General features: G+C 31.3%; 10 protein-coding genes and 1 non-coding gene across 11 annotated transcripts; 8 read left to right on the forward strand and 3 right to left on the reverse strand.

The window, feature by feature from the left end:
- Window positions 1-209: 209 nt before the first annotated feature.
- Window positions 210-1,961, forward strand: AGP2 (Agp2p; the record flags this gene model as incomplete). Its single annotated transcript, XM_003683714.1, has 1 exon — window positions 210-1,961. The coding sequence occupies one exon, from the start codon at window positions 210-212 to the stop codon at window positions 1,959-1,961; it is 1,752 nt and encodes a 583-aa protein (XP_003683762.1).
- A 131-nt stretch (window positions 1,962-2,092) lies between these two features.
- CCZ1 (Ccz1p) lies at window positions 2,093-4,123 on the reverse strand (the record flags this gene model as incomplete). Its single annotated transcript, XM_003683715.1, has 1 exon — window positions 2,093-4,123. One exon carries the CDS (start codon window positions 4,121-4,123, stop codon window positions 2,093-2,095), a length of 2,031 nt encoding a protein of 676 aa, XP_003683763.1.
- A 1,821-nt stretch (window positions 4,124-5,944) lies between these two features.
- SHE3 (She3p) lies at window positions 5,945-7,537 on the forward strand (the record flags this gene model as incomplete). The annotated part of the gene is made up of 1 exon (XM_003683716.1): window positions 5,945-7,537. The coding sequence occupies one exon, from the start codon at window positions 5,945-5,947 to the stop codon at window positions 7,535-7,537; it is 1,593 nt and encodes a 530-aa protein (XP_003683764.1).
- Window positions 7,538-7,958: 421 nt separating this feature from the next.
- ATG14 (Atg14p) lies at window positions 7,959-9,041 on the forward strand (the record flags this gene model as incomplete). Its single annotated transcript, XM_003683717.1, has 1 exon — window positions 7,959-9,041. The coding sequence occupies one exon, from the start codon at window positions 7,959-7,961 to the stop codon at window positions 9,039-9,041; it is 1,083 nt and encodes a 360-aa protein (XP_003683765.1).
- Window positions 9,042-9,163: 122 nt separating this feature from the next.
- Window positions 9,164-10,486, reverse strand: MDM36 (Mdm36p; the record flags this gene model as incomplete). Its single annotated transcript, XM_003683718.1, has 1 exon — window positions 9,164-10,486. One exon carries the CDS (start codon window positions 10,484-10,486, stop codon window positions 9,164-9,166), a length of 1,323 nt encoding a protein of 440 aa, XP_003683766.1.
- Window positions 10,487-11,458: 972 nt separating this feature from the next.
- On the forward strand, window positions 11,459-13,231 carry TAT2 (aromatic amino acid transmembrane transporter TAT2; the record flags this gene model as incomplete). The annotated part of the gene is made up of 1 exon (XM_003683719.1): window positions 11,459-13,231. The coding sequence occupies one exon, from the start codon at window positions 11,459-11,461 to the stop codon at window positions 13,229-13,231; it is 1,773 nt and encodes a 590-aa protein (XP_003683767.1).
- A 615-nt stretch (window positions 13,232-13,846) lies between these two features.
- Window positions 13,847-15,499, forward strand: UBP6 (ubiquitin-specific protease UBP6; the record flags this gene model as incomplete). Its single annotated transcript, XM_003683720.1, has 2 exons — window positions 13,847-13,868; window positions 14,004-15,499. 2 exons carry the CDS (start codon window positions 13,847-13,849, stop codon window positions 15,497-15,499), a joined length of 1,518 nt encoding a protein of 505 aa, XP_003683768.1.
- Window positions 15,500-16,570: 1,071 nt separating this feature from the next.
- Window positions 16,571-16,660, forward strand: TPHA0Atrna6Y. Its single transcript is given in 2 exon segments — window positions 16,571-16,610; window positions 16,624-16,660. It is a non-coding gene; the product is annotated as a tRNA-Tyr (tRNA).
- Window positions 16,661-18,040: 1,380 nt separating this feature from the next.
- TPHA0A02520 (uncharacterized protein) lies at window positions 18,041-19,519 on the forward strand (the record flags this gene model as incomplete). Its single annotated transcript, XM_003683721.1, has 1 exon — window positions 18,041-19,519. One exon carries the CDS (start codon window positions 18,041-18,043, stop codon window positions 19,517-19,519), a length of 1,479 nt encoding a protein of 492 aa, XP_003683769.1.
- A 158-nt stretch (window positions 19,520-19,677) lies between these two features.
- TLG2 (t-SNARE syntaxin TLG2) lies at window positions 19,678-20,871 on the reverse strand (the record flags this gene model as incomplete). Its single annotated transcript, XM_003683722.1, has 1 exon — window positions 19,678-20,871. One exon carries the CDS (start codon window positions 20,869-20,871, stop codon window positions 19,678-19,680), a length of 1,194 nt encoding a protein of 397 aa, XP_003683770.1.
- A 505-nt stretch (window positions 20,872-21,376) lies between these two features.
- Window positions 21,377-25,237, forward strand: UBP12 (putative ubiquitin-specific protease UBP12; the record flags this gene model as incomplete). The annotated part of the gene is made up of 1 exon (XM_003683723.1): window positions 21,377-25,237. One exon carries the CDS (start codon window positions 21,377-21,379, stop codon window positions 25,235-25,237), a length of 3,861 nt encoding a protein of 1,286 aa, XP_003683771.1.
- Window positions 25,238-25,250: the final 13 nt, after the last annotated feature.

The following is a 25,250-nucleotide window of genomic DNA, read 5'->3' on the forward strand; positions in this document are numbered from 1 at the left end:
CATCACGTTATTGGAGCTTGTTGGAGATTATTGCATTGTAATTATACTAATGTATATTATTTGCATATGCAATTAATATATTATATATCAAGTAAAGCTGATTTACATATTATTATTTAGGGTATGCAAATTAAATAAAAAAAAGTGGAGTAGATTAATCACGACAATAAAAAAGAGATTCACTATAAAATTCTAATTAATTACTCATAATGTCAACGAGTGTAACTTCAAAAAACGTTAAAATACTGAAGGATAAATATTATGATCAAGGTGGAGAAGATGGAGATAGAGTAATTGTTGAATATATTAATAAAATTGATGATGACGACAATGATGAGGTAAGTTATACAAGTAACAGAAGTCGGACTGGTTCTGATGAAGAATTACTAATAAAGGAAATTTATACCACTAAAAGAAATTTAAAGAATAGGCATGTTCAATTTATTGCAATCTCAGGAGTTATCGGAACCGCCATCTTTGTAGCAATAGGTAAAGCATTATACAAAGGAGGACCTGGAAATTTAATAATTGCCTTTGCAGTATGGTGTATTCCAATTTTATGTATTACTATGTCTACCGCAGAGATGGTATCTTTTTATCCAGTGCATTCACCTTTTTTAAGATTAGCTACTATGTGTGGAGATGATTCATTTAGTATTATGGCATCTTGGAATTTTTGGTTCTTGGAATGTGTCCAAATTCCTTTCGAGATCGTTTCGGTTAATACGATTATTCATTATTGGAGGGATGATTATTCTGCTGCAATCCCATTGGTCGTTCAAGTGGTATTATATATCTTAATATCAGTTCTTGCCGTAAAATATTATGGGGAACTTGAATTTTGGTTAGCTTCATTTAAAATCATATTAGCTCTAGGACTTTTCTTATTTACATTTATTACCATGGTGGGTGGTAATCCCAAACATGATAGGTATGGTTTTAGATATCTGAGTGAATCTCCTTTCAAAAAATATTATCCTGATGGGGATACAACTGCAGGGCCATCTGCAGGTCATTTTCAAGGTTTCTTAATTTGTTTGATTCAGGCTGCATTTACAATAGCTGGTGGAGAATATATTTCAATGTTAGCCGGTGAAGTTTGTTTGCCAAGAAAAGTAATGCCAAAAGCCTTTAAACAAGTGTTTTGGAGGTTGACTTTTATATTTATCGGTTCTTGTTTTTGTGTTGGCATTGTTTGTTCGTCAAATGATCCTTTGCTGACATCTGCAATTAATGAATCAAGACCAGGTGCTGGTTCATCTCCTTATGTTATTGCAATGCAAAATTTACAAATAAGAATATTGCCAGATATTGTAAATATCGCTCTAATAACAGCTGCTTTTTCAGCTGGCAATGCTTATACTTATTGTTCATCAAGAACGTTATATGGAATTGCTTTAGATGGTAATGCTCCAAAAATATTTAAAAAATGTAATAAAGAAGGTGTTCCGATATATTGTGTATTGGTCTCTACCTTATGGGCATTATTAAGTTTATTGCAATTAAATTCAAATAGTGCTGTTGTACTAAATTGGTTGATTAATTTAATTACTGCATCTCAATTAATCAATTTTTCTTGTATTTGCATTACTTATCTATTGTTTAGAAGAGCATATCGAGCTCAAGAAGACTCTCTTCCAAGGTTACCATTCACTTCATGGTACCAACCATATACAACATATTTTGGATTGTTTTGTTCAATTAGTATGATGTTAGTTCAAGGTTATACCGTTTTTTTCAAAAAATTATGGGCAGTTGATGATTTCTTATTTAATTATTTAATGATATTCATTGATTTGGCTATTTATTTAGGTGTTAAATTTATTTGGAAAAGAGGTAAAGATCCAGTTAAAGATCCAAAAAAGATAGATTTTGAAACTGAATTGAAAAATATCGAACAACATGAGTTGGACCTTAATTTTAATAAATTTCAATTCTACCTTCCAGATAATTATGCATAGTAAAATGATAGATAAAAATATATAATTCATATTGCTCTTTTTAATAAGTACATTCATGACATTATTTTATAGTTACGTTGGTATATATGTATATATTATTTATTGTTCTACTATGCATGATTTTAAAAAATTTACTCAACTTGAGAATCTTTCCATTTTAATACATCCTTTCCAAAATCATTAAGCATATGATTCTGTTGCATATTTTTAAGCTTCGGCGAAACATTAGAGTCATCATACCAATTTCTAATAAGAAATTCAAGTTTGTCACCACTATTCTCAATATAACATAACAGACCATTACTTAATTTCATCAATTGTCTCTGTCTAATATCATCGCGACATTGTGATTTTTCAATATTTTCATTAAATTGTAATAACTCATTATGTAATTCCAATAGTTTGAAATTTGGCATTGCAAATAAAAAGTTTTTATGAACTGCGATTAAATTCTCTTGTTTTTTAAAATTAGTTTTATTGCCATTACCATTATCCACAAGTGCTTTGTTATCCCTACAAAACCAGTTCCCCATTGAGGTAATGCCGCCAATATCTGTTATCTGTGAAATGTTTTCAAAAGAATTTGTCCCAAATAACTGATCAACTCCATTAATTATTAACTGGGAAAACATATTCTCGGTAGCAGCTTCTGATCCATTCGAGATCCATGCAGGTATAGATGAATGTATTGTTCTCTTCTTCTTGTCAATTACAGTATAAGCAAATGATTCATTGGAATTCGATGAAAAGCTTGGTTCGGTTGCAGTTTCATACAATGTTACCATACTCTCATACAATTTATAATTTAAATCAGAAAGGTATTCATGATTCCAAATGCTTTTAAAATTAGGATCACATGCAATTATCACTAGAACATCTTGAAAATACCAAAATAAACAATTGTAAGATTCTGTTTGATTTTTTGATAATTGGATATCATTATACTTCAAATTCAATCTTTTAACTTTATAATCGTAAGGTAAATATTTATTCGCCCAGGGTGATATTAGAAATCCATGAGAAATATTTTTATCTTTATTTACCACTAAAGTACCATTACCATTACCATTAGTAACATCATTGCCTTGATTTTTGGAATTTCTAGAAAATGAAAACTTTGGAACGTAATCTAACATCAATGACATGCTTTTAGATATCCCTGTAGTTACACCAACTTCTTGAAATGTATCATATGCAAAAGAAACAGGGAGAGTGATATTATGTATAATATTTTTTGTCTGTTCATTAAAGGTATTGCTATTAGAGTTATTTTCTGTTGATTCGTTGATTTGACTGTCATTATTCCCATCTATATGCTCACTAGAATTAGCTGTAAAATCAGCATCGTTCCCCAATAATTCAATATTAGATTTAGAAATATAATGCACATTTCCTGATAAAACGTGGCTAGATAACACACCATACGTTGAATGTAAATGATAAATCCAATTTGATAAGTCAGATAAGTTTTCCAATTCATTTGTGAAATTTTTAACAAAACCAAAGTTTTTTGTGTTATATGCATTATTATACTGTAAACTTGGCAAATGATAGACTAGAATATCTTTTATCCCCAAGTAATTTTCATCTTGTAAAAGGATACTTTGATTAATCTGTGATTCCCAGGATTTATTTGTATTTTTGAATTCTAACTCTGAAATTTTATAACAGTCGTTGTAAACAGTATACCAATTTTTTTTAAACATTGACGTTGGATTCGAGACTAGATCTTGCCAAAAGGGTATAACATATTCATTTAAGTCATTTGTTAATTTAGTTAAATTATTTCCTGCTTCGTAATTCTTAAAATAATTGTATTGTAAGATGAAGAATCTATAACATAACCACATATTTGTCAGCCAGTATTGCTGTGGAATATTTTCAGCTGTTGTAATATCCAATGCAAAAAAATAATGTTTTTCAAAAGTTATAACCATTAAGACTTCATTTTCACTTAATTCAATTATCTTACCTTTACCTTTATCATCACCGATTAGAGTATCAGTCAGATTCCAAATACCCTGTAAGATACCTATATTAGCCAATTTTTCATTTAAAGAATGTTCAATTTCATTAAAAGAATGATACAGTATTAATTGCTTGAATGTGTCATCTTCGTTAGTTGATCTTAGGGGATCATATATTGCTAAATAATTTAACATATTTATACTTTTTGAACTGGCAGAATCTCACATAAACACCAAAGTTGCCGACAGTCTCTAGAGTTCCTAATTGAGAGGAATATCTAGAATGCCTGATATGATGGTCATTCAGAAATGAACAGAGGACTGAAGTGATTTAATATGCATCGAAAGTTTTATAATAATATGGTACTGTTTTTAAATTAACGTATATTATATTTTAGATATCACAGTATATGTGATAGCGCCTCGGATTAATTTTTTTTAGGGCAGCTCACATAAAAGTACTGAATTTATATCTAGTTTAAATTATTTTAATTGTTGGTAGACGGAATATGTTTTACAGTAAGAACCGATGATTTATTATTCTTTGCTCTCAATAATAAGTTAAGGAGCAGAGCATAGTCTATTCAGCCAACTCTACAAACTTGCTTAATATGATTTTGCATCAGAATATGTGAAAAAACATGAGATCCTAACAGAAACATGCTTCACCGCTATCTTTAATACCCTAGGCACCAAGATCACCACGACACCACTAGACACGAATTCTTACTAGAGGTACTTAAATATTTTATCGAGATATCCCAGTTTATCAAGAGATCGGAATTGACAGGATCCAGACTGTTGTGTAAAGATAGGACCTGCATACCACGGCCACAGTGGAGACCTAGTATTTGCTGATCACAACGAGACAGTATTTGGAGGACAATCTAAAGAAACCATGATGTGCCCCGAACTTCACAAGTGTTTGAACTGGACACACATAATCAACTCGACCAGGACCTATGTATAATATGCCTCCAATGGCAACTCATGAAGTCTCATAGACTCAAGACCCACGGATTACCACTGCCACTCCTACTTCCAGAAGGGAAATGGGTTGATATAACCGTTGACTTCGCCTCAGGACTACCAGAAACAAAATAATGGCAGTATTCTCTTACCCCATTAAAGCCACTATTTTAAAATTTGTATGTAAACATTTAATATAAATGCAAGATATTAGACAGAGGTGTCTGGTTTAATCAACGCTTAGACCTATTCAGGTCCCTTTAGTAAAAATAGAATCTTCATAATACATCGCATTCTACCATGCACATACGCCTATCTATGTATAAACATTGATTACGTATAAGGTACCAGATATTTGAAACGTACAATTTCAAATAGCAGTAATGTACCTTAGAGTACTCTCTAAGTGCTAATACAAGAATTTTCAAACAAGGTGACAACAGATACAATACACGTAAATATTAATTTAATAGCAGTATTTAACATTCATTACAACATACTTATAGCATTAATTGCTGTTTATCGTGAAAAATTTCAAAATTTCGAAACTTCAAACGAAATCACGAAACAAAAGAACTTCTTGAATGAATAATAAACAAGATCCGAAAAAAGATCAAAGAATAAAGAGCTAACTGCAAGTTGGTAGATATATTTAGTACCTTACACTTTGCAGACAGCTGTGCTTGTAGAGGTAACGCTGTTTAGGACGTTCCTTAAATGTTTCATTTTCTTAACGTTGGCCTATTTTCCTTTTAGTCGCAGTTAAAAAATTTCAGACCTGTTCTCTACTTATATCATTCAATTGCTTTCTTATTTTAACAGGTAATTTATTATATTAGAAACTAATTCCTATTCTGTTGAAAGTCATACTGTGTGGTTTATCAAGAAACAAGCTGAGTGGATCCATATATAAATACAACTTATCTTAAGAGGCATCTGTAAAAAATTTATTTTTTTACATATTTCTTTGAATATATAGTTGATTGTGGAATTGTTTATCACTATTGAGTTATCGTTTAGGTGTAAGTGTAACTTTCAGTTTGAATAATGGATGAAAAGAAACAAATGAGCAACAACATATTGAATGATCATCAGAATGCTTCGGCTTCACAATTGTTGCCTCCTAATAAATTGAATGAGGGTCATAATGTATTTATGACAAATATGAATAGCAAGAGCATAGCAGGTTCACCAAAGAGACAAAGCTCCAATAACAATGTTGTTGGCATAAGCAATGTCGAGGTGTTGAATTTGAATAATGGTGTTGGAGGTGTTAGTAACAGTACAAAAGTTATTGAGAGCTTGCATGAGCAAATCGATGCGATGACAAGTGCAAATGTACAATTGACTCTACAATCTCAAAGTTTGTTAAGTAAGTTAGAAGCTTCGCAATTAAAGGAAATTAAATTACAAGAACAAATTACATCATTGAAAAATGAAAATGAAAACATAAATCAAATTTTAAATAGAAAGACAAGAAAGTTGAAAGATTTAGAGACTGAATTTAATTCTTTATTTGAAGCACATAAAACTTTGAAATCAGAAAATACAGAATTGAATAATAATTTTGGTTCAATTAGTAAAAATGAGTCAATATTAAAACAAAAATTTGAAATGGTTGAAAATCAATACAAGACTGTTTGTGATTCTCATGAATATTATAAAGAAAAATATGCATTGGAGATTAAAACTCTGACTACTGAATTAGAAGAAGCAAAGAAAAATCAAATCGAATTTTATGAAAATTATCAATATGAACACAAGAATTTATTGGATTCTATTTTCAAATTCAATAATATGATTAAAAATTTAAATGACTCTAATAACGAGTTCAATAATTCACTGAATGAAAGATGCAATGATGCAATTGAGAAGTTAGATTTACCAAATTGGGTGACCTTATATACAGAGTCTAAAGCATTAGTTCAAACTTATGCACAAGAAATGAACTTAAACATTCCTGAAAAGTTCACCAGTTTAGTACGCGATGAAACTTTATTAGCGTTAGAGTCTGCTACTGATAAAAATACACATCATCATTCCAGTTCAATTAATAATACCATTGCTTCGTTCAATAAAAGTCATGGTCCACTACATAATAATGAACATGGCAAAAATTCAAATAATCAAAACCAAATACAAGTAATAAAATTAAGAAACACAAGTGCTGGTTCAAATGGTGCCAATTCACCAACTTTAAATAATAAGAGAAGCAGCTTTTATGGAGGTACAAAAGCAATATTTTCGCCAACTAATTCTTCAATGCCTGGTACATTACCTGGCGTGAAGAGATCTTCATCTATACGAAAATTAAGCAGCAGGCTCTCATCAATGAAGATAGACAACACCTCTATAAATACCAACAACAACAATTACAATAGTAACAGCAATTACAACAATAATCACTCCAACCATTCTCATAAACGCGGAGGTTCAGTTTCATCATTTAATAATAACAATACGCCAAATTACCTACACAATGCATCTCCAAGATTATCACAATCACATACTTTCTCAAATGATGGTAATTTTAAAGACAACTCAAATTTAAACAATAATAACAATAAGAATAATAATTCTAGAGCACCTTCCACAGGTTCAAATTACAGAAAGAAAAGAAATAGTGTCATGTTCTCCTAGAACTAAAAACTTGATAGATTAAATCTTACACACATCTAGTTAGTTCTATACTCTAATATCTAATAATCATATAAGTTTAATCATTGTCTTTAAAACGAATTCATTTCAATTGTTATGTATATTTAATAATAGCATTCAATTAAATACCGATTTTCAGTTTTTGAGGATTTATAGTAAACCCTTGATTACAAGAATGTAACAATTACAATTACAAATGCCAATAAATCAAAAGTTCAAGGTAATTTTTGACAGTCATGTTTTATTTAAATTACTATCAAATAAAAATGTCAATAACATTTCAATGTAATTATAGATAAATATTACCAATCATATTATGATCTTGCCTCTTTATTAATACTACTAAAGTCTGTTCAATAGTAGAGCAGGGCAACGAGTAATATGCGACAAAGGAATTATTACGATGGACACCATATGTTTAATATGCAACAATAAAAAGGAAATGATGTACTGCTCACATTGTTTAAACACTTCACCTAACCTGTTTATGCCATTAAAGATGAAATTGTTGTTATTAAAAGAAGAGAATGAACTCCTGAAACAGAGAGTGGATAATATTTTAAACTATGCAATAGATAGACATCAAGATCAGAACATTGATGGTAATAATGATAAAATATTCCAAACTAACACCGATATTGAGCAAAAAATCTTATCTCAGCAATTGGAAAAGATTGACATATTAAAAATGAAGATGAAGAATAATAGGATTAAAATCAGAATAAAACAGATATCAGAAAGGATATACAATCGAGCAAAATTACTAAAGGAAAAAGAAACCAATTATTTAAAAAAGATACCCTCAAATGCAAAACAATATTGCGATGATACTGAACTTGATTCAATTAAGTACAAACTATCCCATATACAGAAAGTATACAAGTTGACAAAAGATAATGAATGCCAGTCATTGATAAAGTGGTTCAACATTAAGAAGCGTGATGATTCATATGAAATCCAATACACAATATGTTTTTTACCTGTAGTGTCATTAAAGAATTTCCATAGATTGTCAGGGTACATATCGAAATTATCTATTGGCAAGACGTTCCAATTTCTGGTCATTTATTTAGAAATTTTAAAAATTCAGACAAAGTACGATATTGAAAGAATCTTGAATACTATAAAAAGCAATGATTACTCAAGTCTAGAAGACAATGATATTGCTGAGTGGATATCTGTATTAATAATGATAATATTTGAAATCGGAAGACGTAAAAATGTTCTGCCCATGGAATCGATGGATCTAGTATGGCTTATCGATCAATATGATATCGATGCACTGTTCTATAATGTTATCATGAATGAAAACAAAATAATCGAATGTAGAACTCTAACCGATCAGATATGGACTTTTGAAAAGATTCTAAGTGTCGTTTCAGATACTCTACAGTTATCGATTAATTCAACTGCTTCTATAGAAAATGATCTCAGATATAGTGGAATCATAGAGGAAGATGAGGATGTCTGGTATATAGTTAAATAAAAAACTAGCGTGCATATAATTAATAAATCATACCATATTTTAAGGTTGCTTATAACAATAGTAAACTACTTATATGTATGTGTTGGAAAATAGGTCATTAGACGGATGCTTTTTTGGGAATATTATTTCTTTGTTGGTTCATAAGTTTTGAGTCCATGTATATTTGATAAAATATTATTTTGGAGATTTAGGTTTTTAATAATATTTTTTTCTAAACTAGAATTTTGCATTTTCTTAAAGTTATTCATGCTTGACATATCAGAGTTTAACATTAACAATTGATCAATATTTTTCTTGACATTTTTGTCAGGCAATTCTGTTTCAGTGACCAAGTGATTCAATTTATCAATTGTTGAAAAGTTCTTAAGTAGTCTTGGCATTTCTTTTTGTAGTATTGAGCTTTCACCCAGACGAGAAATTGGCGAAGATAATGACACTTCCGTTATTTCTGATGACGACAGTCTTCTATGAGTTCTAAACTGTGAAGAATATTTTTCATGTTTACCATTTTCAAATAAACCATTTTCAAAATGAGCAATATTTTCTGATAAAGAAGGTGTTAATGTGGACGGATCTGAATGAATTGAATTTGTTTCTATTGATAAACTTTCGACTCCAAAACTATCAGTGAATCTTTCTCTTTGCAAAATTAGTTGAATATCTAATAACAAGCAAGTAAAATTAGACATGTCATAGTATTCTTGAATTTGAATTAAAGATGGCACGTAATAATTGTATTTATCATCCAAATCAATTTCTCCTCCTCTGGTGATACCATTATCAATATTTGTAATTTCTGCAGTAAGCTCCAAAAGAAAATCTTCAAAATACTCTAAAAACGATTCAATTGTTCTCATAACACTATTCCCATAACCATCACGTTCATTAGATTCCAATATATATTTCTTTAATAATAACAACTCATTATTCATAATTGTAGATTTTGTTTTAATAAATAATAAGGTGAAATAGAACTTCATTAAATTTAAATTCTTACATAAATATTTCCAGATTTCATACAGTAGCATTACATTAGAATCATTCAAAAAAATCGATATATCTTTTAAGTTATCAGTTCTTTGTAAAATATATGTTTTTATCAGACTTAGTTTATCGAAAGAATTTTCCAAAGTATTTAGACAAGATGCAATTGTTGTGATACTGTGACACTTATCTTTACCTTTTATCAGCTCATTATTTTGTTCGATAATACTAAATACAGTATTGAAATGACTTTCTTCTTTCTTATTCAAATCCAAATGTCTAAAATGAATCTTGTTTTTAAACTTCATCAAACTTGTTAATTGTAATTTCTTCAAGTAAGAAATCTTCTCGAGATACAAAATTACAACGTCAATATCCATCCTTAGTAATGCAAACAAACTCAATGTTATGCTCACCCAATTAATGTTTCTCTTTACTGACCAAGTACGACAGGGAAACATCTATATGCGAAATTCTTACATATATAAACATATATCTAAACAAATATAAATAATAACAAGTCTTGTCGAAACTTACTGTATTGTTATAACAACATAACTTTTCCGATGAGGGGTGGGGGGGCTTGAAAATTGACAACAAATCAAGAGCGATCCACGAGCAACAAATAAGATCCAGCAACTATGCCTCTTTTGCATCAATGTTGCTGCACACCGGAACAATCAACCTTTTATCGTAATGAAGTACTCGATCTAAACATTACGAAAGTTGTTTAACATCCAAATTAAAGACACCGATCTACATTCTCCATTGACATTACAGATCTGAACATCGGGGAGAAAACAACGTATATGTCTTTAACTTACTCACTTACATACTTGACAAACCCCACGCTAATAAACGGAAAAACAACATATCATTATCTACACTACAGTCAACTATTTTCTTAGAATCCAATTACTTCTATCAAGTTCACATACATGCAACAACGACCTATACAAAAGTATCTCTTGCATCGTTTCATAAACAACGCCCAAGAGTAGGTAGTCATCTTGTTTTAAAAACATAAACTCTCTCTGTACATTCAATTGAGTATAAAGTAAAAGTCTCGAATGGTTCGATTTAACCATTCATTCTGTTTCTCTTTAACATAAAAAACACATCCACCAGCCCAACTGTCTCTCTCTATTAGTTTACTCATTTCATTACATTTATATTCCATCGACATCGTTCAATTTTTCACTTCGTAGTTTAATTCAGAATACCGGATGTTGCGATGATGCAAAAATGTTTTTGAAATTTTAATGTAGAACAAGGACAGTCTAGAATTTCAATGATATGGATAGAAAAATGAGTCAGTATATATATATATATATGTATTTGTTTTAATAGGCAGTCAGTATCGTCTATTAGAACACCTGGCGTAAGGGGGAAGTACTGGAAAATAAAGAAATAATAGATAACTATTCCTTACAATGGATGCGTCTTCTTGGGAGTCCCATGACAATAATGGGGTTTCTGCTAAGTTATCAAAAAATGAATTTGTTACAACCATATTTAGTGATAATAAAAATATTGACGATAAATATGAGCATGCTGAGTCTTTGACAGATTATACAAAAACAGAGAATAGAAATATTTTTCAAAGAGTTATTGATTCTTTTAAACCGCCTGCTAACGGTTCTTTCCACACAAGTAATTTGAAACGGTCATTGAAATCGAGACATCTGATCATGATTGCTATTGGGGGGTCCATTGGTACAGGTTTATTTATTGGTTCTGGTCAAGCTCTGGCGAATGGTGGCCCATTGGCATTGGTTTTGGGTTGGTCTATTGCTGGTTCTCAAATTGTCGGTACAATCCATGGTTTAGGTGAAATCACAGTTAGATTTCCTGTCGTCGGCGCTTTTGCAAACTACCAAACAAGGTTTTTGGATCCAAGTTTAAGCTTTGTTATCTCTACCATTTATGTCCTACAATGGTTTTTTGTTCTACCGTTAGAAATTTTGTCATCAGCAATTACTGTCCAATATTGGAACGATACCATCGATCCTGTTGTATTTGTAGCGATATTTTACTGTGCCATCGTGTCTATCAATTTATTTGGGGTGAGAGGGTTTGGTGAAGCAGAGTTTGTTTTCTCAACTATTAAAGTAATCACTGTTACCGGTTTTATCATCCTATGTATTATTTTAATCTGTGGTGGTGGCCCAACACATGAATTCATTGGTGCCAAGTATTGGCATGATCCGGGGTGCTTAGCAAATGGTTTCAGGGGATTTTTATCTGTTTTGATTACAGCCTCATATTCCTTAGGTGGTACAGAAATGACATGTTTAGCATCCGGTGAAACTGACCCTAAAGAATTACCCAGTGCTATTAAACAGGTCTTTTGGAGAATTTTATTTTTCTTCTTAGTATCATTAACATTAGTAGGATTTTTGGTTCCATACACAAATGAAAATTTATTGGGTGGTTCTTCAGTTGATAACTCTCCATTTGTTATCGCCATTAAATTACATAACATCAAGGTGTTGCCTTCCATTGTTAATGCTGTCATTTTGATCAGTATTTTAAGTGTAGGTAACTCCTGTATCTTTGCTTCTTCGAGAACCCTTTGCTCTATGGCTCATCAAGGTTTGATCCCATGGTGGTTTGGTTACATCGACCGTGCTGGTAGACCATTGACTGGTATTGTCATTAACTCATTATTTGGATTGTTAGCTTTCTTAGTCAAGTCATCATCTGTTTCTGAGGTTTTCGATTGGTTAATGGCCATTGCTGGTCTAGCTACCTGTATTGTTTGGTTAAGCATTAATATTTGTCACATTAGATTCAGATTGGCCATGAAAGCACAAAATAAAACAATAGATGAATTGGAATTTGTAAGTGCGGTAGGTGTTTGGGGGTCTGTATATTCCGCAATTATCAATTCACTTATTTTAATCGTTCAATTTTATGTTTCATTATGGCCAATTGGTGGATGGACAGATTCTAAGGATAGAGCTGGAAAGTTCTTCCAAAATTATCTATGTGCAATCGTCTCTCTTATATTTTTTATTTGTCATAAACTTTATTTTAGATATAAAACTAAAAAATGGTGGGAAATCATTCCATTAAAGGATATTGATTTGGATACAGGACGTAAGAATATTGATATCGATATTGTGAAAGAAGAGATCAAGGAAAGAAAACAATACTTGGCAACCAAGCCATGGTACATCAGATTAATGCATCACTGGTGTTAAAAAATGATAAAAAAATAAAGGTAACAAAACCATTTCAGAAGTAACAAATTTTCTTTCTTAACGACATTAACAATTTTGCATAATAATAAACCGTCATTTACTTCATAAATCAAATGTTCACAATAATTACATTAAAGCCATTTAATGAACTTTCCCAATATAGAATGTAGTATTAAATTAATTAATCAATATACACACAAATATATATATTCCAAAATTATATTCAAATAATTTAAATAGAATCAACTCATAGGATTGATGAGATTAAATGTAAAGTCATCTTGATTCATCTTATCGATACTTTATTGATGTAATTACTGTCTCTTAAATCTCTCATATCTAGTTAATGGATAGAATGCAGTCATTTGACACGAAAATATTCATCAGTATAATTTAAAGGAAAAGTACAGGCTATCTCATTACGAAGATTTAAATATTTGTCACACAGACTCACTACCTTATATTTTTGCCACTTGTATACTTTCTTTGTTAAGAGATAGTAGGTTATATAAAACAACCACTTTTGTTTATAAATAATATTATAAGAATCTGTCTTTTAAAATTGCTTCGAGTTTCTGAACCAATCAAACATTGCAAGGTTCTTTCTTATACAAGATGAGTTCCAATAAATTAAATTGTATGTGTGCAAGTTTTTAAAAAGCGGTCAATCTCTAATTATGATATTAGACTAGTTCTTTTTTATTTTAATCATTGATAAGAGGATGAATTACTAACAATTTTAACTTTTGCTTTAAAATTCATATATCTTTAGTCAACATTAAACATTCTGGTAAACTATATCCTATCTTTATCAACAATGACACTACTCTTGGTGAACTAAAGACAGAAGTGGAAAAACTGACTATGGTTCCACACTCCCGTCAGAAGTACATGGTTAAAGGTAGCTTAACTGACGATACTATTAATAATTTATCGACTATATTCAAACAAGGATCTACTGTTATGCTGTTGGGAACTCCAGATGCCGATCTGATTTCTAAACCAAAAAAACAAAGCAGTTTTATTGAAGATTTAGCTCCAGATCAACAAATGCAAAAACTAAATGATTTGCCAATTGGTTTCCAAAACATGGGTAATACTTGCTACATGAATTCCACTTTACAAGCATTGTTTCGTGTAGATGTGTTAAAAGATATGATTTTAAATTACAAAACTGAGGGTAACAACATCAGTCCTGAAGATGAATTACATCATAAGATTGTTATTGAATTAAAGAAGTGTTTTGAAACTTTAGATGGCAAAAAATTTAAAGCAGTCATGCCTGTTGTGTTATTAAGTGTCTTGAGAAAATGCTATCCTCAATTTGCTGAGCGTGATTCCCAAAGTGGATTTTATAAGCAACAAGATGCAGAAGAATTATTTACACAATTATTTCAAACTTTAAAAATTGTCTTTGGTGACAAATTTAATAATAACTTTGAAATTGAATTCAGGACAACAATCAAAGACACTGCTAACGAAAATGACGTTACTGTTAAGGAAAATGAAACGGATTCAAAATTGCAATGCCATATTAGCGGTATAACCAATTTCATGAAGAATGGATTATTAGAATCATTACATGAAACGATTGAAAAGAGATCTGATATAACTGGTGTGAACTCTACTTATTCTGTTGATAAAGAAATTACCAAATTGCCAAAATATTTAACAGTTCAATATGTTAGATTTTTCTGGAAAAGATCTACCAACAAAAAATCTAAGATTTTACGTAAAGTTCAATTTCCATTTCAACTAGATGTTTCTGATTTATTAACACCAGAATATGCTCAAGAAAAGATCAAAGTTCGCGAAGAATTAAGAGTAGTTGAAAAAGACAAACTGAATGATGAAAGAGAAATTAAAAGATGTAAATTAAATGGTGATAGTTTATTCGATGATGCCGATACTAGCACAGAGGCAACTGCCATGACTCCAAAAGAGAAACAAGAAATGGAAACCGCATTAATAAAAAGCCGTAAAGAACATTGGTTAGAAGAATATAAGAAACGTTTCCCTAAAGATTTACAAGCAGGTGAGAATCCATCGTGTGTTTACGATTTAATAGGTATCATAACACATCAAGGTGCCAATAGTGAGAGTGGACATTATCAATCATTTATCAGAGATGAAAATGATGAAGATAAATGGTATAAGTTCAATGATGATAAAGTTAGTGAGTACGAAAAAGATAAAATCGAGCAATTGGCCGGTGGTGGTGAAAGTGACAGTGCTTTAATTCTAATTTATAAAGGTATGGGTTTGTGAATCTAACTTAAATAATATAATTGTCTACATTAGTATATAAAATCATAATTAACTCTAACTTTAAGATAGTAGCACAATAGATTTCTTAACCTTTGTCTTCATGTATCTTTTTTTCCATTTGAATTATTGTGATGTTTGTGACAGAGATTTAGTGTTAATGACACCTAGACAGTAAATCAAATTACTGTATGGAGAGTTTTATAAAGGCATCGTAGCATTATTAGGTACCATTTCTCTACAATATTCATTGATGCGTGTTAAACAGAATTTCTGATCTATAAATAATACTTTAGAACCATCATTTTGCTATACGTGTTCAATATGACGTCGTCATCTCGCTAGACGGAACATTAGATTGAAGTAATATGTTTATATAAATGTGGAGAAACAAGCTTATGTTGGTTAGTTCCAACATCTAAGTTAGTGTCATTAGCCACTTCAGTTGCTCTAGTATAGTCCATCTTCTTTATAGTTAAATAATCGATTGATTTTTTATTAGTGTAATTAAACTATTCTATATAGAGTTAGATGCCCTCCTTATATATGAGTTAATCTGACAGTTGAATGAACATGTGTACGTGTTCATTCATCCTCCTAAGATCTTTAGTGCTGTATTGTACATCTGTGTTTATCGCGTAGCCATTTACATTGTAGTGAGAAATTTTCACCTACCACTTGGAAGATTGTTCTAGACCTTCTTTCCATTAGTAAGTGATCTATTGGTTCTGGACTCAAAGTGTCATAAACTCTTAGTTCTGTCACATACACTACAATAATTCTGACAATAAATGCCGGTAATCAATATATGAAGGATTCATCGTTCTAGGCCCCAGAGGCCAGAGAGATTAAGCTGAATATATAGCATATAATGTAATAACTTTTAATATATTAAAGCAATTTTTACAACTATTGAGCACCCGCTCCTTCCAGTATGCTATCTATGAATAACTCAACCCATTGCATTGGGTTTCTGGCACAATCTGTTAGGGCATCTGATTGCTTTGTGACACAACTGAATTCTATAATCGTGCCTCTACTAGACATAATACTACAAAAATCTCTATCTACTTCCTCTCGGTAGCCAAGTTGGTTTAAGGCGCAAGACTGTAATGTGTTAACAAAGTAATCTTGAGATCGGGCGTTCGACTCGCCCCCGGGAGACATTTTTTTTAACACTTCTTTGATTCATATCTGCAACGAAGTCGAGATTACAGATACAGCGTAATAAACCACAATAGCGTAATATACAATCAGAAAATTCAGAGAGATGAGCGAAAATGACGATTTCTACAGTAAATATACAATAACAACTATTCACACCTCCTCCTTACAGTATGGTTAACCGAAATAGAAACGGAACAAAGCACAGGACACGATAGATACATAATACCTTACAACTGTAATTTATCAGTCAAAGACAAGCAAGTTCCTTTCATTACAATCACATTGCATCTTCTTCAGTTTCTCATAGACAAAACGCAGCCACCTCATGTCATCTCATTTCATTTCGATGACACACCCTCAATCACTCAACTCACCCAGCCTTCTTCAGTTCATTCGATGAAACTTTTTCAACAGAGCAAAGAAATCAATAACACAGAGGGAAAACACGATAAAACGTGTAGAAGAAACGCGAAAATTTGTAAAAACGTATATATTGAAACTAACGTAAAACACCTACTTCTACGTTAAGCCACCCTCATTGATTCTGCAAACAGTTAGATAACACAGAGACACAATTTTATAGTCACACACAGTGCATGCCAATGCAACGTTGTTGTTGTTGTTGTTGCTATTTTACAATTGTAAAATACGCCTTCGAGCAGTGGTACATTGTTTTTAGGCTTCTTTTCCTTTAACACAGCCACTTCATATTCACTTGAGAAGTTCTTTCAGTTATCTCATCGCTTCTCAACCACAACGAACTAGCCTGCTGCAAGAGGTAATGCAATGATAACTCGCTTGCATACATACATGCAACTTAACCATATCTTGGCAAATTTCTTACTACTTACTCCTCGTAATTGTGGGAATTGCGAAGATGGCAGAAGATTGTAAATGGCCGTTACTGGGCATCTCTTCGTGTCCATTTTTCTTTATCATCGTCGTCATGTTCAATGTGTCCACAATTACTGACAAACACTTAAAATACTAAGTTCTTCTTCTTTTGTGTTATCTGAATGTGGCTCTGTTATGACTACTACCGTCTTCGAAATTAATTGATAACAATGAGACTTGTTTTATTTTTATTTTTAGCTTTATGTATAATCATACGCTTTCTGTTATTATCATGATTCGAAAGACCAACATCCACAATTACATAATTTTAATCTACTATTTTAATCTTATCCTTGTTTGACTTTCATTCTATATTTATATAAATATGCAAATACACTTATGTGCACATATATAAATTGTACTTACTATTTTATCATGCTATTTCTTTTCATATACTGCAAAAAACCAAACTTTAATACTTTTTAATTTGAAATAAAAAAGACAAACATCATTAACTACAAACAGCTAATATAATATTGCAATATGGCAGATAATAAGTCTGCTGCCTCATTATGGTTCTCCATAGTGTCATTATTTCATTTCATTTCCATGGCGTTTCTAATAATCTGTTGTCTGACCGCTCCCGTATTTAAACAGATCGGTTTATCAAAATATAATGATTATACATATGGTGTCTTTGGATACTGTGATAGCATCAATGATTCATGCTCAAAGGCTGCTGCCGTTTATGATCCGACAACAATTACAGAAAGTTCAGATAATTGGAGAGTACGCTCCACGATAAGACACAATATTCGTAACATTCTAATAGTGACACCAATTGCTGCAGGCTTAAATTTCTTTACTTTCATCATCGCAACTGTTTTCCTAACACTTATATTGATCAATGACAGGAGGACAAATTTCTTAATGCTGTTAGGTCATCTATTCTTTTCATTTATTAGTTTCGCAGCCACTGCACTAGGATGCATTATCACGTTTTTATTGTTCTTTCCAAATATGACTTGGTGTTCATGGTTATTAATTCCAGCTGCTGCTTTGCCTTTGATTGCGATGCCATTGACTTTTTTAGCACATTCTTACAGTCGCGTACCTTCTTACGATAATAACTCTGATGATGCTGATAGTTATGATGCTGAATTAATTAGAGTAATGGATAAAGAAGACGACTTCCAATTAAATAATAAGTCAAATGGAAATTTCGTGTTGCCAGATTTTAACCAGACTGAAAAAATGACACACTCAAATTCTACACTATTGGACAACTCTACAGCATCATTATCTACTAAAGATCTTAACAATATAACAGAAAAACAAATTACAAATAATGAACAAGACGAGGAGAATGATGTCTTAGACTCTAATGATCCAAATTTTGCATACTCAGCTATCAATTCTGATAGATTAGCAAGTAATCACGGCTCAATTAAATCTAAAGGCAGCAAATTCAAAATAGCTAATACTGGTAAAGATGAGAATAATCCAATAAATAAAATGTACACATTATCAACTAGTTCAGAAGGTTCATTTAATATAAATGATCGCCAAATTGACGCTGAAAGTGATTCAGGTTTAACGTCAGTTTCACAAAGAGGAGTGAATCCACATTACGTTCAATATCAACAGCAACAACAGCGACAACAGCTTCACCAAAGACAACAGGGGCTACAATATCACAATAATAACCAAATAAACAATATGAATATGCAACCATTTAATCAACCTCAAGTGCCTCAGCAGAGACCAATGAACAATCAAATGCCAAGAAATTTGCAATACAATCAACCAAATCCACAAAATCAACGTTACCAAATGCAGAGTCACTACACACCACCACTATACCAACAACAAAAACAATATAATGTACCAATAAATAATGCACCACCACCACCAGGTGCCCAATTTTCATCAAATCGTTATAAACCAGCTTATAAATCACAAATGGGTAGAAATAACATACCCGGTGCATCTTCTATGACTAGCCCTTATGGATTTAGATAATATATAACTAACAGAAAGTAATAAAAATCATTTAAATATAAAATGTCTTCAACGATCTTGCTGTTATCAATGAGATCAATGATATCAAAATTACAATTTTATATATTTAAATAATTTTCATGCATGCTCATAACTATAGGTTAATTATGGGTATAAAGTCAAGAAAAAGGGCTCATGACATCCACTAGATCATTTTCATCTACATAATTGACTAAATTCAATACTTCACCATTGTTTGAATTTTCAATTTGAACAGCATTAGGCTTATCTGTTATACTTACTGGAGTTGGTTTTGTCGGAAGTGCTGGAACCGGTTTTTCAATAATTCTTGTTTTACCACCGTGAGGTCTTAACATAATAAATAAGAATAATGCTAAAACACAAAGTGACAACAATAATATTATCTTACACTTTTGAGTGTTTTTTTGATAAGTTACTGCTTTATTTATTTCTTTATCTGCTTGTTTTAATTCAATTACTGTATTCTCTAAGTTGTAGTCAATTCTATCAACAATAGTACCTTGATCAATAATTAGATTCTGCATCTCTCTAAAAATTGTACTTACTTCTAAAACACCCTTTGCTAGTTTCTTGATTTCCTCATCTCTTTGATTCAAAAATTGTTGAGACGATTCATTTTTTTGTTGCTTCTGTAAAGTTTGCCTTGAATATGATTCAATATCTCCGGGTGTATCTGTTGTATCAATATTCTCTTCTTCTTCTAACGTCAAAAGAAATGAAGAATTTAGGGTGATTTTTGGTATAATTGGTTTTAGATCATCTTTATTTAAAAACTTCAAATAAGAGTTCTGTAAAACTCTAAACTTATTACTACCTGATTGTATTTTCAAGGCATATTTTTTTTGCAAATTATCAACAATCATTAACTCATCTACTTTTAATTGTTTACCCTTGTATTTTTGTTCACTGTATATGTGAGACAATGTTTTTATTACATTATAGCATTTTTGAAAATATTTTGTTATATCAAAACTAATTTCTTCTATCTCATCTTCATCATGACTTTTATCTTCAAAACCAGGCAACGAATTCTTTTTATACAATTTACTCAATTTTTGCATCAATTTTTCGATTTGCTGTATATTGGAATCAATGTCATCAGTCATTAATATAAATTTAGGAATGTAATTTCTATTTCTCTTTTTATGTGCTCTGGGGTTAGCTTCAATATCAAGTAATGCATGATGTTCTGTATTTCCCCCAGAATCATCATCAGCTTCAGAGCCATCGCTATATATTTCAAACTCTTCATCACTTATAGTTGAAACTCGATTAAAATGAGGAAAAGTTCTACGATAAGAGAGATATAGATTTGTTCTCTCTCTAAACATGATTAAAATACACTGTTAATTGAGATTTATGAATATTCCTTTAATTTGTTGTGAATCCAGTCTATCGCGTGAAAGTAATTGTTATTTTTGCCAATTAATATCAATTAAAAACAGCACCTCTGAAGTCCAGATACTTTAGATCTCTAGAGTAATATTATAAGTCATTAATTGACAATCAAATAAGTCGAATTAATAATAAAGGGTAAACACCAATTAAGCATATGATTTAAACCTTTGAAATCTTAAATACATTATCTAGATACTTAAACAAAAAACCCTTCGTATAAAATGATCATGTTGTTCACTTTTGGAATTTATAGAAGGTAAGATGATGAATGTAGTTGTACTGAATACTAAATGCATCATCAACAATCTCTCAATCTTGCTGATATTAATGGACTTTACAACTATAATAAAGTTTTAAAGATCAATTTGGATACTAATACCCTAATTTTTATTAATTAACTGCAAACGAGAAGGAATTGGGCTAAAAGAGTTAGTTTTAATGTTGCATGATACGAGCCAAGTTTCAGTGAACAAAAATGACAATAAAACCAAAGATGCGTTAGGTAATTCTGACGATTCTGTATCTGATTTAAGTCACGAATTTGCATTATTAAACGATAATAAAGAAGCAGCAAATTTTGATATAATAGAAGATAACAATATACTGATTCCAATGGAAAATACAATTGAAACTGAAGGTCAGATGAGAACAGATAGCATGTCACCAACAAACAGTAACCTAAATGATACCATTGGCAACTCTGATGATAAAAAGAATAATGACAACAGCAGCAGTAGTAGCAGTGCTGACGATGACGATGACGATAACGATGGTGATGATGATAATAATAATATTGTTACTAATGAAGATTATGAATATGATGACACAATGGATAAGCAAAGAGAGATGATCACAGAATTGTTAAAGAATAATGAAGAACAAGCAAAAGAAGGTGACAAAGTCTATATTATTCCTCAATTCTGGTATAATACATTTATGAATCCAGATCTCAAAGATTCAACACAATTAGAGCCTATAAATACCAAAATCATTTCAAAAGATTACGATAATTTTGTCTTAAACGATTATGATATTTGTCCATACATTGCTCTCCCAGAAAATGTTTTCAACAAGCTTATGGAATGGTACGGACTAGATGAAGTCTCTCAACCAATTATGACTTATTTGATAAAAGATGAAGAGTCTAACACCTTGGTACCAGAGTACAATAAATGCATATTTAGACTCCATTATCTAACGATGAATCTTTCTCAAAATAAATTCCAATCTACGCATTATAAAAATACAAATTATAAGAACAATGTTGTTTATTTATCATTATCACGGTTGTCTTCTTTAAAAGATCTTATGTCAAAACTTCTGAATAGTTTCTTTTCCATTGAATCGGAATTGAACATAGACAAGACAGATTTCAAGTTATGGTTAGTTAAAGATTCAGAAGAAAATCAACAGGATAGCGTATTAAATTTTAGCTACAGAATCGATCCATTGCAATTTGCTTTGTTATCAAATATATCAAGAATCACCATTGACACCGCAGACAAAATCCTAAAGGATATAAATATGTTTTCTGGGGATATTGTGATAGAGATTAAACATTCAAATTGTAACTATCATTGGCTATCTAACTATTTTCACTATAATCCGATTCAAAATGGAGTTGGTAATGTTGGTTTAAATAACTTAGGTAATACCTGCTATATGAATTCTGCTTTACAATGCCTGGCTCATATTCCACCAATACGAGACTATTTTAAATTCGGTGCTTATAAAAATGAAATAAACCTAGATAATCCATTAGGATTTCAAGGGAATATTGCAAATGCATTTTCTGCATTGGTACAAAATTTATATAAAAATCAATTTATTCCATCGGCTTCATACGCACCTTCTCAATTTAAACTAACAATTGGACATTATAATCAAATGTTTTCTGGCTACTTCCAACAGGATTCTCAGGAATTTTTAGCTTTTTTATTAGACGGACTCCATGAAGATTTAAATAGAATAAAAGATAAACCATATGTTGAGAAGCCATCTCTTGCTGATGGTAGTGATGTTAATGATTATAATATCATAGCCAGATTAGCAGCAGATACATTAGAAGCACATTTGAAAAGAAACGATTCAATAATTATTGATTTATTTGTGGGTTTATATAAATCAACTTTAAAATGCCCCGTTTGCAATCATGTGTCTATTACATTTGATCCATATTGTGATTTGACGTTGCCTATTCCAGTTGAATCTGTGTGGAATTTCAAAGTAAAAATTTTCCCTCAAAATTCACCTCCATGTATCATGGAAGTTGAACTTAAAAAGACAAGTACATATCAAGAACTGAAAGAATATGTATCAAATATTGTTAACATAGCTTTCGATAGTCTGTATGGATGTGAAATTTACAACCACCAAGTCTTTAATTACTTTGAATCACTGACATCTAGTTCCAGATATTTACCTATTAAAGAGCTTATTTCTGATCTTGATGATATTATATTCTATGAACTCATTGTAGATCCTGATAAGCACATGGTCTTTCCTGTTTTAAATACGCTCATTGATGGAACATATAAATCACCAATGCTATTTGGTGTTCCTTTCTTTATAGTGTTGCGAAAAGAAGATTTAAATAACCCTGGCGCCATCAGAAAGTCACTTGAAATATCATTTTCTAAACTGAGTGGTGGATTTGGAAGCTTTCCTATTTTACTTTCTAAACAGTTTGACCCAGTGACAGATGGTAATTTCATTAAGGAAAAATATGACTTAAATTTAGATGAGGTTAAAGATATTTATCAATATTCCAATACGAGCGACAAACCTACTGATTGCTATTTTAAAATAAAAATTATGGATATCACAAATGACAAAAAATGTTCTAATAAGGTAGTTTCAGTGTTAAGAGAAGAAGAGGATTCAAAAGATGTAGTTGATTCATTACCTGAAGTATGGATACCGTCACCCCATATTAACGTAAGCAAATCGGTCGATATTACATCATTATTAGACCCAGTTGTGAATGATGTGTACGACCTATATTCTCTGACTCACGATACAAATGATACGGATGAGCCATCTGAAACCATGAGTGAGGCAAGCTTGAGTCCAACTTTTGAATCTAACTTATACACAACTGCCTCTAAGGATTCATCTTATCCTACACCCAAAGAAGGTGGCTCGATTGAAAAGGCTCTGTTATTAGATTCGAATAAGCTTATTATATGTGAATGGAATGAAAGTAGCATGCGTGAAGTGTTTGATTTCAATCCAGAGTTAAATTGGGAAAAACCAGCACTGATTAAAAATGTGGAGTTGGAGAAGACAAGAGAATTGGGCCAGGACAAAGAAGAGAAAAATATTACTTTAGAAGATTCTCTAAATCTATTTGAAAGAGCAGAAGTCTTAGGTATAAATGACTCATGGTATTGTCCAAAGTGTAAGCACCACAGACAGGCCTCAAAACAGATTCAATTATGGTCAACTCCAGATATTTTGACAATTCATCTGAAAAGGTTTGAAACACAAGGATCATTCAGTGACAAAATTGATGATGTAGTTGATTTCCCAATAAATGGATTAGATTTATCAAAACATATTCTTGATAAATCTACTTCACAACTGAATATATATGATCTAATCGCAGTTGATAATCACTATGGTGGATTAGGGGGAGGGCATTACACAGCATACATAAAAAATTTGATTGACAACAAATGGTATTATTTTGATGATTCCCGTGTTTCTGAGACAGTTCCTGAAAGAAGTGTTGCAGGTTCAGCATATTTATTGTTTTATATGCGTCGAACATCGGATGGTAATGTAGGCGGTGAAAAATTGAATGCTGCTATTAGGAAAGGTCGTGAAGAATGGGAAGCTCAATATACAGCATTTCAAGCCAAACAAAATGAAATATATTCCATTAACAAAACAGATGATGATCTATCTTCAGAAGAAGAATCAGATAATGAAAATATACAAAATGACGATGACTCTAACGCTAGAGACGATAAAAGAAATGATATGTCAATAAAAGTAGTCAACTCTGGTAGTATGCCATTGGAACAAACAAAGCTAAGGGATTATAATATCAAAAGTCTTGAAGTGGGATCAAACAAGAGCTTCGATGATAATGTAAGCAAGATAGATGTTATTGAAAATAACTCTGGGAGACGTAAATTACGTTTACTTAAGAAAAATTACACTTCAACAGAACAAATTCCGAGTTCTCCTATTAAGAACTCTTCTTCGCCAAATACATATAGTGAACTAGCTAAACCTTCATCAAGCAGTCATACAGAGTCGGGCTCCGAATGTACTACCGACGAAGTAGATTAAATCATCTTTAGTA

Source organism: Tetrapisispora phaffii, chromosome 1, assembly GCF_000236905.1.
Source record: "Tetrapisispora phaffii CBS 4417 chromosome 1, complete genome".
NCBI classification, from domain to species: Eukaryota; Fungi; Ascomycota; class Saccharomycetes; order Saccharomycetales; family Saccharomycetaceae; genus Tetrapisispora; species Tetrapisispora phaffii.